Genomic DNA, 11,390 nt, shown 5'->3' on the forward strand with positions numbered 1-11,390 from the left:
CTGTCTTACATTCACTAGCATCCTGTTTTATATTCACTAACATCCTATCTTACAGTCACTATCAGTTTATCTTACAGTTATTATCATTCTGTCTTACAGTCACTATCATTTTGTCTTACTGTCACTATCATTGTAGTATATGATGGTATGATGATACATTTAAGAGGGTTTTGTTGTCTGTGTCTGTAAGAGAGAATATACAAGGTATGGTAGTGTTTGTGAAAGCATTTAGTTTTGTATGTGTGAGAGTATAAAAAAATGTCCTGTAAGGCCTTTCCTATGCAACATGACGTTGGCATGAAATAGGAAGAAATTCCACGGGCGCAGTGGAGATTAACATTAAAGCTGAATCATGGTGAGTGCTGAATTCTGCTGAGCTGAAGTGCTTTCACAGCCTTTCCTGTAATCAAAAAGCTCATAATAACACATAGCATTAACTATGCCACTCACAAGTGAAAAGTCATGTATACATGAACTGGACAACATAGTGCTAAAAACTGAAGACCAAACTGTGGTGTTTTCTCGTTACAGTCCTCACAGCATCTGCACCTTTCTGTTGCAGCTGTAAAAGCAGACCGCTGGTGTTATTTGGTCTAGATATTTCAGATTGATTGGTGTGCTGGTGTGATGATGAAGCTCAGAGGACACGTTAATCTTCACACGAGCCGTCTGTCAGCCAAAAAAGAAATATAGGTCATGGCAGGTCTTAAAGTTTTCTCCAGACTTCTCACAGTACAAACAAAAAATGACTTAAAAATCATGAAAGTAACCATTATTTTGATTGATTGTTAATATCAAGAGAGAATCTAGAAAATGCAGATTTGTCCCCATATTTCTGTAAAGACTTTCATGAGTTCCTGCAAGCAAATGTATGCAGGTGGAGACAAAAATGTATTTATTTTTTTTTCTTTTTACATAAAACTTTTTTTCTTTAACAAAATTGTGCACTTTTCAGATAAACAGCATTGCATTGATCCAAGGTGCAGATCAGCAGCATACAAACATTTTTACTTTTCAGAAGACTATCTCTTGGGTTTAAGATAAGGTTTAATCCTCACTTCAGAAATATGTGGTTTTAAACCACAGAAACTAATGTGTTTATATGTTCTGCAACACATGGTTGAACAAAAGGGACATTTCAGTCTTTTCCTGTTTGACTTTAGCGGCTCTACATTTTATGAAGCTGGTCTACTCCTGCAAGGTGAATCTACTTTTCGGACTCACTTTCTGCATAATCATTAATTAAATCAGTCATCCACTGCCATAAACACTGCACGTTTGCAGAGATGCACCTTTACATTATGTGTGTGAATCAAGTACATGCTTGGATTTCTATGTATGTATGAAACTATGAATGTAAATATGTGATAATGTGGTGTGTAAACAGGTGCTAATGGCAGTATTTATGTGCATTTATGATTGACTGAATGTATGTTTTATGGTGTGTGTATGTTTAAAAGTGTTTTTATTTGAGTTGAAGAATTCAGCAGGAGGTGTGGGTGGAGTGAAAAATGGACGTTCTTGGGACACCTGGGACCTTCATTATCATAATTTTGACATCTCTAGTTTACCATTGTGGCAGGAAGATGTAGGGCCCAAAGGCACATCTGAAAGGGGCTATTTGTTATTTGACACCGTATTTTGCATGAAAAGCACAAGATTATAGAGAAGTCTGAGTGCAGCGTGCAACTGTACATTTTGGGCTTTTTTCTCTTTAATTATAGGTCTGACTGCTCTCATAGGTGCATTCTTATTATTCCTGCTACCATTCGACTTTGAAGACCTAATCAGATCAATTGAACTTTTAAAATCCTTACCAGATTTTGTATGTGGTCTGATATCAGTGATTTGCTTTTTATTTGTTTCCTAATGCTCTCCTCTGTTTTCAGGTATATGACAATGTTCTGTCTTATATGTGTAACATGTAGCTTTGCTTTTCATTTTTTCAATATTATCATTATTTTTTTTAATAATGTTGTGTCATTTGAACACCCAGCCAGACAGTCATTTCCTGGTAATAATGCTCACATCCTGTTGCTGGCAGTTGAAAGTGACAATAAAAGGGAGAGCAAAGGTGCCAGGGGAGCCAAGGGGAAAGGAGATCAAAGCAAAACCATCAAAGTGGTACGTCACCTAAATGAACCTGGAGCCGCCTGATAGAGCAGCTGAATATTACTCTGCCTGTCCTCCCTGCTGTCACTTATTCAACTCTATCACTTTTAAGTCACTTCTTCATCACCTGTATAATGTGTGTTCCTAATGGACCTGTGTTTGAATTCCGACTAAATGTATTTTCTCTCTCTCACTTTCCTGCCATTGTCTGCGCTACCTTTTTTTTTACCCATTTCTCCTTCAACTCCTCTCGCGCCCATCACCTTCAATCCATCTTGTTTTCTTTCCTGCATTCTCCCAGTGACAGTTCCCTCATTGCCATCATGACTTTTACCCCGGAAGATGGCTGTACTGTATGTGAGGGTGTCAGCAGCCTGAGACTCCCAGCTGATGAAATCTCTCAATTTCTCTCTTTCTCATTTGTTGCCGAGGTCCCTGTGAACCGCGTTCTTCCGCCTGGCTCGATCCCAGTAGACGCATACAGCTTCAAATGTATCCTTTTGACAGGATGCTTATGTCAAGCTCCAGCATCTTGGTGCCGGTGTTCACAGGGAGAACTGGGTGCGGCATTTAGATTTAAACTCTAAATGCCATGCTAATAATAATAATTATTTTTATAACAATAATTTACCCTTAACACCATAACTAAGATATAATTGTTCCAGACACTGATGACTGCCATTCAGGTAAGTGGTCATGCTGAAACTGAACAAAATTAGTGTCATTAGTTTTCTTATAAAAGCCCTCAGGGCTGTGATTGGCTGTGGATTTGTAAGGTCCCTCAGTAAAAGTCCAGCTTTCTGTCACAGAGCTGCAAAACAGACTAAAATGTCCGTGGCTCAGTCTGTGATTTACAGTTAGAACATCATTTTCCATTTCCAATGTTAAATGCAAAACGCATTTGGTAGAATCAGTATTTGGTTTGACTGTGGAGAAACATGGTGCCATGGAAGAGGAAGAAGTGTCATTCTGAGGTCTGTTTAAAGTTCCTGGTAATTATATACCAATGAAGACATAATATGAATGGCAAAATTCATTTCTGCTCATGGATCTCCAACATGCGGCACATTTCTGGCATGCAGAACAGGCGGGAGGAACAGCCTTGGGGTGGTGGGGGTGAAATTACACAAGCGTCTGCTGGAGTGGCACCCGAGATGCAGAGGGACCTTGTGTTGTTGGTCTGGGAGAGTGCATCGCTGTGATTAATGTTCTGTTTGCCAGCAGCCAGCTGAGCGTTGTCTGACCTCGCCCCGGCTAGCTCTGAGGCGTCTGTGGCAAATCCCACTTTTCCTCTTCTCTCATTCCTTTTCTCATTCAGATTTGCCTGGTTGTGTTTAAGATAGTACCTTTTGATTTTATGCAGCCTTAAACGATTTCACTTTAGATGAATAAAGCCCTGTCAGAAAACTGTAGTGTGTTTCACTCCACCTGGTTCCCATCATCATTATTATCAGAAGTAGTGAGTGAGTAGTGCCACATACCTTACAACAACTTTGAAGTTGTTCTTAGGTATGCGGCAAGAAGACATTAGATCATTGTCTTTAAATCTGCCTTTGGAGGCCATTTCATGTTTCTCACACCATCCCTGAACATCATGTTGCTGAAAGAGATCCCAACCACGTGAATGCTAGTTTTTACATGTACAAGACTTATTGCTGCAAATGGGCCAGTGGTGGCATAGTGGTTAAGGAAGCAGCCTTGTAAACAGAAGGTTGCCGGTTCGAATCCCGATCCGCCAAGTTGCCACTGAGGTGCCACTGTGCAAATGATGATGATGCCCCAGTATACAATGCAGTCATGAATGTAAAGAATCAGATTCAAGAAACATTCTTTGTTTTCTTCTGTTAAAACCTAAATGTTTTTCCTGCTCTAGATTCTTCTATCATAGCCTCCATAGAGTGGGTCTGTCCAAATGTTTGACTGAGTACATTTACCCCAAAAGTGCTTAGAGTGTCTACAAAAAAACTATTTTCACACTGGTGACAAGCGCAGCTTTAGGTGTGAGTCTTGTTCGCTAGTCTACGATTAAAGATGTCCTCAGAATTTGCAAATATATTGCAAAGTGTCCGTGGCATTTAACCCATCACCTTAGTGAGCAGTGGGCAGCCACGAAAGGCGCATTTGACCTTACCCTAGTTTGAAAACAGCGCCCCCTGTCTGGTGTAACTGCGTGAGTTAATCTACGGACTATTGCTGGTGTTGAGCTGTGTTGAATGTTTCAGAAGTCTGATTTGCCGTAACCCCTCATCTGTCTCTGCAGAGACCCTGAAGAAATCTCTGGAGATCCTCAGTCAGCAGTTCACTCCTCCCTTGGAGGGTTTAATTGGGAGCCAGAGCATTCCCAGGTCTACTAACACACTGATGCACACACACACTGTGCACGGAGCACACTGCACACTAGAATCATGAGCTGACACCCTTCAGCTCTTCATTTCAGTAGCCTCAATTTAGATCTGAAATTGATTTTTTTTTTCCAGTTCAATACAGGTAACATAAAACTGCTGAGTCCAGTATGGATTCAATAAGCATTCCAAAGAAATGCGACACATGTCCTCATGTGCATCCTGGTGTTCAGCTGATTTGTGTGTGTCAGTTTTTTCCATCTGGTTCCACATTCGGCATGCAGAGAGAATCAGATTTTCTGTGTCTGATTTAAAATCTCGGCCCACCAGCTGAAGTACTGCTTTCACTCCAATTCCAAACTGACTTATCTCACACACTTTAGTAAGAGCCTAACACTCGCATTAAACACGTTTTTTGTTATCTGCACTTTCTCATCAGACTACTATTTATCAAATAAAGTCAATCATTATGAATCACATGTCCATTCATGGGTTAAGCATAGAGGCTTTTGAATGGGTAACTTTTTGAAGTCTATGACCTAAGACCATGAATTTTTTTTTTTTTTAATATTAATTCTTCGAGACTTAAAATATGCTAAAGTCTACTGAATATCATTTTGTTGTATTTTCTGAGTCATGGAATTCTGAAATGTGTTTTGCAAATTTCACACTTCCTGCAACACGTGTTGTTGCCTCCCTGTGGCTGCCCGTTGGTTCTTGCAGCTTGGCTGACCTCAAGCAGCAGCTGACCAACTGCAGCGCTTTCATCTTCTACAACACAGAGCGCTTCCTCGCCTGGATTCCCCCGGCCAAGCTGGCTGTCCTCAACATGGCGGGTAAATACTTCTCCATATCATTCAGTCCAGATGTGTTGCCTGATTTAATGTATCCCTGGATGAGATCCCTGAGAACATGATGATGTCTTTTTCCATCAACTGGGCCAAAATATATATTTTTAAATGCCACATATTTGGTGTGCTCTTAAGCATTAGACAGTCATTTCATTTATTGATTGTATGGAAGGTCTTGTGGCATCAAAAAAAGGGGGTGGAAAATTCATGATGGAACAGATGCTACATAAAAAAGAAAGTTCTTCAACGCATTATTCATGCGCTGTGATTATGATATTTGGAAAAGTGCTCTTCAGTGATGCAAAATCAATCACACTTTATTACCAGGCATTTTGCTGTCTCTTTCATCATGTCATGGTGAAACAGACAGCCAGATGTGCATGGAATGGATCTAAAATCTTATCTGGGTTTGTTTTTGTTCTGAGATATAAGACATATATACTGATGCACACCACTTAATCCCAAAATCCAACCCAAAATTAATTAGATACTTACCAAAAGTCAAAGAAATCAATATATAATCTACAACCCCACATTCATCCTGTTCTGAAAGCCCATCCTGTTACGGCCCATGCTGGTTAGACGAAGTTGGTGGTTTTAGAAGATGGATGATGGGTGTGTCTTCCTTTGCTACTTTGTTGCATGTACAGATGATTTCATATGAGTGAGTGCAGCCTTTGTAAAGCTGTTTTTCTCAGACTGACCCCAGAGTGAAGTTTTCTTACTTCGTACAAGCGTCTCGGCTGAGCCACTGGATGTGAAGATGATTGCTTCAGTTCAGTAGTTTTGTGACATCTCTCATATTTGGCTCTGTACAATTTCTCGCCTCTGAGAGGGATATGGAAGCGTCGCCTGGCTATACGGCTGACGTGTCTGACACTATAAAGGCCTTGGCTTGAGCCTGTGAGGCTGATTGTATAACTGCCTCCCCCATTTCTCCCTCCCTCCTGCCTATATCCCTGTGCTCTGCAGACACATCTGTCCATCGTCTGGCTGCCCAGATCCAATCAATTATGTGTTTCATTAGCCTACATTCATAAAGAGCATTAGGATGAATCCATCCATTCATATCTCTACCTATCCTCTTTAAACAGAAAATATTTTACAAGGCATTTGTGTCTTTGTTGACCTCTTTGCCGTCTTCATTTCCTATTTTTTGTTACATAGGAGCTATTTATTTTATTGACACAGTCAACATAATCAGAATGCGAATTATATTATTTCAATAATAACATTAAAACAGTGTTCATTCATTGACAAAAAGCATTTTAAATCTTTCATGTGTGTGTTTATCAATTTTATTTACATGCATTAAAACATTTAATCCTAAATCTGCACAGATTGTAAAATGGCCATACTGTTTGATCTGGTGCAGAACAACTCCCAGCGAGATATCCATAAGAGGTGAGAGGTCACCTTAAAGATTGCAAGCACACTAGACTGTATTAGACTGTGCCTAATAAGATCTTCTTTTTGATGCCAAATATAATTTTTAAAAGCCTGTGTTGAAATTGAATCAAATGGTTCCTTAAATTTGATGCTTTCTGTCCAGCATCTGACAAATAATGCAAGGTCAATGTCGCCCTGAAAGGACTGATGTTCATGCAGGTTTTGTCCTGTTGACTGCAACAGTATAAAATTGTCAAACATGTGTGGTCATATTTTAGTGCCTCTAAACTGTTCCTGGAGCCTGACCTGGAGACAGTCCTGCTCTTGAGTGCTGTAGGGGTGAGCTCCATCATGATGAATCAGTGGTGCAGCACCACTCAAGCCAATGCCCATAACCTATGCACAGTGATGGAAGGTGAGCATTTCTGCCTGTAATCATTATCTTAAGTGTTGCTTTAGTCAAGGTCTACAAGGTGGACATATTTTGTTATTTATTTTACTTGCCACATATGAATTCTTCTTTTTATGAGTAGTAGTAGTTAAAGTAGTGGTATTTGTAAATGAACATTTTTAATGAAGCAGGTGATGTTGGTGCAGATGCTTCAATAATATTTCCCAAATGGAATCTTTTAGCTGTTTGAATGGGTGACACCCATGATAAGGACTTAACTCTCTTCCATTAGTGGGAGGTAAAGTTGCTCCAGTGATTTTAGATTCTTTTGCAGCAAACTGACTATCCACTTGGGGTGATAGACTGACTACCCTATGGGTGGTAGTAGCCTAGTGGGTAAAGACCTAGATTCAAACCCCACTTACTACCATTGTGTCCCTGAGCAAGACATTTAAAGCAAGACACTGAGTGTCCCTGTAACTACTGATTGTAAGTTGCTCTGGATAAGGCATCTGATAAATGCCACAAATGTAAAAGGGTTCTTGATTTGAGTTGATCTTGAGTTGCTGAGAACAATTCATTCTTTGGGGTCTGTGGCGATCTCTGATCTTCACAATCAGCCTGCTGAGAGCAGTGCTATTCAGGTAGAGCTGCAGTTGATGAACACTGTCCTGATGTAATTGTGTCCCACAGCCAGGTTGTGAGGGAGATGGTCTCCTTGACATATCTGTACCTCATCAATACCTCACAATCTAACAAAAATCTGTTAAATTCTGAAGAGAATTTAAACAGGACCACACAATGCATCATATATGTGTGCTTAACAATGTAGGTCTGATGAAGATGGGATTGACTTCTGGCCAGACAGTTCACTCTCTACACCTGAAAGGGCCGCAGAGCTCAAAAACAGATGGAAGTGTATTGAATGTGAGAGGTGCGTATGAGCAAGTTATTGTTATTTTTGCCTATACCATTATTATATTCACATTTCTTTCTGCTCTGACAGACACTGTGAAGAAAGACTCTCCCTCACCTTCAGCTCTTAATTTCATCATCTACGGACTCCCTAATGTGGTCATTACATGAAGCCTTTTTCTAACATGATTTGAGCCACTCTTTTTTCAAGAGTGCCTAAGTAATCTAATACAGCTGTAACATTTACCATAGACATAAAGATGTGCCATGCTGTGTATTTTATTGCTATTTCAAAGAAATAAATAATCCATTCCCCCCCACTGTCCCATCGGGAGTTTATTTATTGTTCTATCTGCTCTTGAAAAACCCTTTGACAAAGTGACCTTGTCCTTCACAATTTAAGGGACAGACTCACAAATACACACACACACACACACATACATACATACATACATACATACAATATATATTATGGCAAGCCAAACAATATGGCAAGCCAGACAGGACATAAATAATATCTGTAATGATGGGAAACTGAATATATGGAATGAAAGTCTGAATATATGGAATGAAAGTCTGAATATATGGAATGAAACACCCAGAAAGAGAAGCGGAACAAGTGTCAGCAGTACAAATTAACTGTGTAATATATGTGACTTTTTTTAGCATTTAAATTCTATTCTATTTTATACTCGTCACTGCCCGTCACCTCTCTGGTGGAGAAGGAGCTGGAGCTTATGGAAGAGGTTGAGCGGTAACAGCTAGATATAGTCGGACTCACCTCGACACATAGCATTGGCTCTGGAACCCAAGTCCTTGAGAGAGGTTGGAAACTTTGAGAGGTGGGTGAGAGGTTGGGGGCTGGGGTTGGCTTTTTTTTAGCCTCAAGACTCTCAGCCTGTTTGTTGGGGTTTACCCCGGGGACCAGAGGGTAGCTTCCCTGTGGCTTGGGGTCGGGGAATGGGTCCTGACTGTTGTTTGCGCTTATGCGCCAAATAGCAGCTCAGTGTACCGACCCTTTTTGGAGCCCCTGGGATGAGTGCTAGATAGTGCTTCAACTGGGGACTCCATTATCCTGCTGGGGGACTTCAACTCTCACCTGGGCAAGGATAGCATGACTTGGAGGAACGGCTCGCCAGATCTTAACTTGAGTTGTGTTTCGTTATTGGACTTCTCTGCAAGCTGCAGTTTGGCCATAATGAACACCATGTTCGAACATAAGGATATCCATCAGTACACTTGGTACCAACGCAGCCTAGGTCGCAGGTCGATGATTGACTTTATAGTCATATCATCTGACCTGCGACCATATGTTTCAGACACTCAGGTGTGCAGCTCCAATGGCGCAATCGGTTAGTGCGCGGTACTTATAAAACAGTTTCTGATGAGCTATGCCGCGGTTGTGAGTTCAAGCCTCACCTGGAGCAACGTGTCTTTAGGGTGGTATTAGCCAAGGGGTAATACACTCGCCCATGAGCCAGAAGACCCAGGTTCAATTCCCACTTACTACCATTGTGTCCCTGAGCAAGACACTTAATCCTAAATTGCACCAGGGGAACTGTCCCTGTAAATACTGATTGTAAGTCGCTCTGGATAAGGGCGTCTGATAAATGCTGTAAATGTAAATACAGACACAAACACATAGTGAGGGTCTGCTGGGAACACCTGGCAGAAGAACCTGTCAAAATTCCCACTCCAGCAGAGCTTTGACCACATTAAGTCCGAATGAACCTTGTTCTGCTCTGCAATTGTTGCTGTTGTAGCTGTTGCTGTAGCTGTTGCTAGCTCTGGTCGTGGCGGTAACCCCCGTATCCGCTGGTGGACACCAGAGGTTAGAGGTGTCGTCAGGCTGAAGAAGGAGGCCTACAGGGCATGGCTGGTCTGTGGGTCTCCAGAAGCAGCAGACAGGTAGCTGACGGCCAAGCGGGGTGCAGCAATGGCAGTCGCCAAGGCAAAATCTTGGGCTTGGGAGGAGTTCGGTGAGGCCATGGAAAAAAAACTACCAATCAGATCCAAAATAGGTTTTTGCAAACCATCCGATGTTTCAGGTGAGGAAAGCAGCAGCTCGCTCACACTGTTTACAGTGGGGATGGGGAGCTGCTGATGTCGACTAGGGCTATAGTCAGGTGGTGGAAGGAATACTTTGAGGAGCTCCTCAATCCCATTAACGTGCATTCCGAGGAGGTACCAGGGCTGGGATACCTGGGTATGGACTGTCCAATCTCAGGAGCAGAAGTTGCTGAGGTAGTCAAACAGCAACACAGCGGCGGAGCCCCGGGGGTGGATGAGATCCATCCTGGGTATCTCCTAGCTATGGATGTTGTAGGGCTGTCGTGGTTGACACATCTCTGCAACATTGCATGAACATTGGGGGCAGTTCTAGTGGAGTGGCAGACTGGGGTGGTGGTCCCCGTTTTTAAGAAGGGGGACCAGATGGCTGTATTCCAACTATAGGGGGATCACACTCCTCAGCCTAATCCAAGGTACTGAAGAGGATGGTCCAGTCGATAGTTGAATCTCAGATTGAGAAGGAGCAATGTGGTTTTCGTCCTGACCATGGAACTGTGGACCAGCTCTTCACCCTTGCTGGGATGATGGAGGGGGCATGAGAGTTTGCCCAACAAATACACGTGTTTTGTGGATTTAGAGAAGGCTTATGACTGTGTCCCCAGGGGTACCCTGTGGGGGTGGAGTATGGAGTGGATGACCTTTTGTTAAGGGCCATTCAGTCCCTGTATCAGAGGAGCCTGAGCTTGGTCCACATAACCGGCAGTAAATCGGACCTGTTCCCGGTAAGGGTTGGACTCTGCCAGGGCTGCCCTATATGGACAGAATTTCTATGCGCAGCCGTGGTGTGGAGGGTGTCCTCCTAGCTTAATCTGACCTTCAGCTCTTGCTGGGTGGTAGGTTCGCAGAGTGTGAAATGGCTGGGATGAGGATCAGCACCTCCAAATTTGAGACCATGGTTCTTGACCGGAAAAGGGTGGCTTGCCAACTCCAGGTCGGGAGAGAGGTCTTGCCTCAAGTGGAGGAGTTTAAGTATCGCAGGGTCTTGTTCACGAGTGAGGGAAGAAGAGAGCAGGAGATCGACAGGCGCATTGGGGCAGCGTCTGCAGTGACGCTGACGCTGAACCGATCTGTCGTGGTGAAGAGGGAGCTGAGCAAGAAAGCAATGCTCTCGATTTACCGGTCGACCTATGTCCCAATCCTCACCTATGGTCATGAGCTTTGGGTAATGACCGAAAGAACGAGATCGCGGATACAAGCGGCCGAAATGAGTTTCCTCCATAGGGTGGCTTGGCACAGCCTTAGAGATAGGGTGAGGAACTCAGACATTCGGGAGGGACTCAGAGTTGAACTGCTGCTCCTCCACATTGAAAGGAGCCAGTT

At 42.6% G+C, this 11,390-nt stretch overlaps 1 protein-coding gene across 3 annotated transcripts in view; it reads left to right on the forward strand.

The window, feature by feature from the left end:
- cfap46 (cilia and flagella associated protein 46) overlaps positions 1 to 8,624 on the forward strand; it is a 47,146-nt gene extending 38,522 nt beyond the window's left edge. For 2 of the 3 annotated variants that reach the window (XM_028989957.1, XM_028989958.1), the window contains exons 52-60: positions 2,045 to 2,124; positions 2,544 to 2,604; positions 2,763 to 2,798; positions 4,373 to 4,457; positions 5,178 to 5,290; positions 6,646 to 6,709; positions 6,973 to 7,109; positions 7,918 to 8,019; positions 8,092 to 8,624. In XM_028989957.1, the coding sequence (XP_028845790.1) occupies positions 2,045 to 2,124; positions 2,544 to 2,604; positions 2,763 to 2,798; positions 4,373 to 4,457; positions 5,178 to 5,290; positions 6,646 to 6,709; positions 6,973 to 7,109; positions 7,918 to 8,019; positions 8,092 to 8,171 (758 nt within the window). In that variant the 3' untranslated portion in view covers positions 8,172 to 8,624. Of the gene's footprint in view, positions 1 to 2,044; positions 2,125 to 2,543; positions 2,605 to 2,762; positions 2,799 to 4,372; positions 4,458 to 5,177; positions 5,291 to 6,645; positions 6,710 to 6,972; positions 7,110 to 7,917; positions 8,020 to 8,091 lie in introns of those variants that run through there. The other variant, XR_003750594.1, reaches the window with a different exon arrangement.
- The last annotated feature ends 2,766 nt before the right edge of the window (positions 8,625 to 11,390 follow it).

Source organism: Denticeps clupeoides, chromosome 8, assembly GCF_900700375.1.
Source record: "Denticeps clupeoides chromosome 8, fDenClu1.1, whole genome shotgun sequence".
Lineage (NCBI taxonomy): Eukaryota > Metazoa > Chordata > Actinopteri > Clupeiformes > Denticipitidae > Denticeps > Denticeps clupeoides.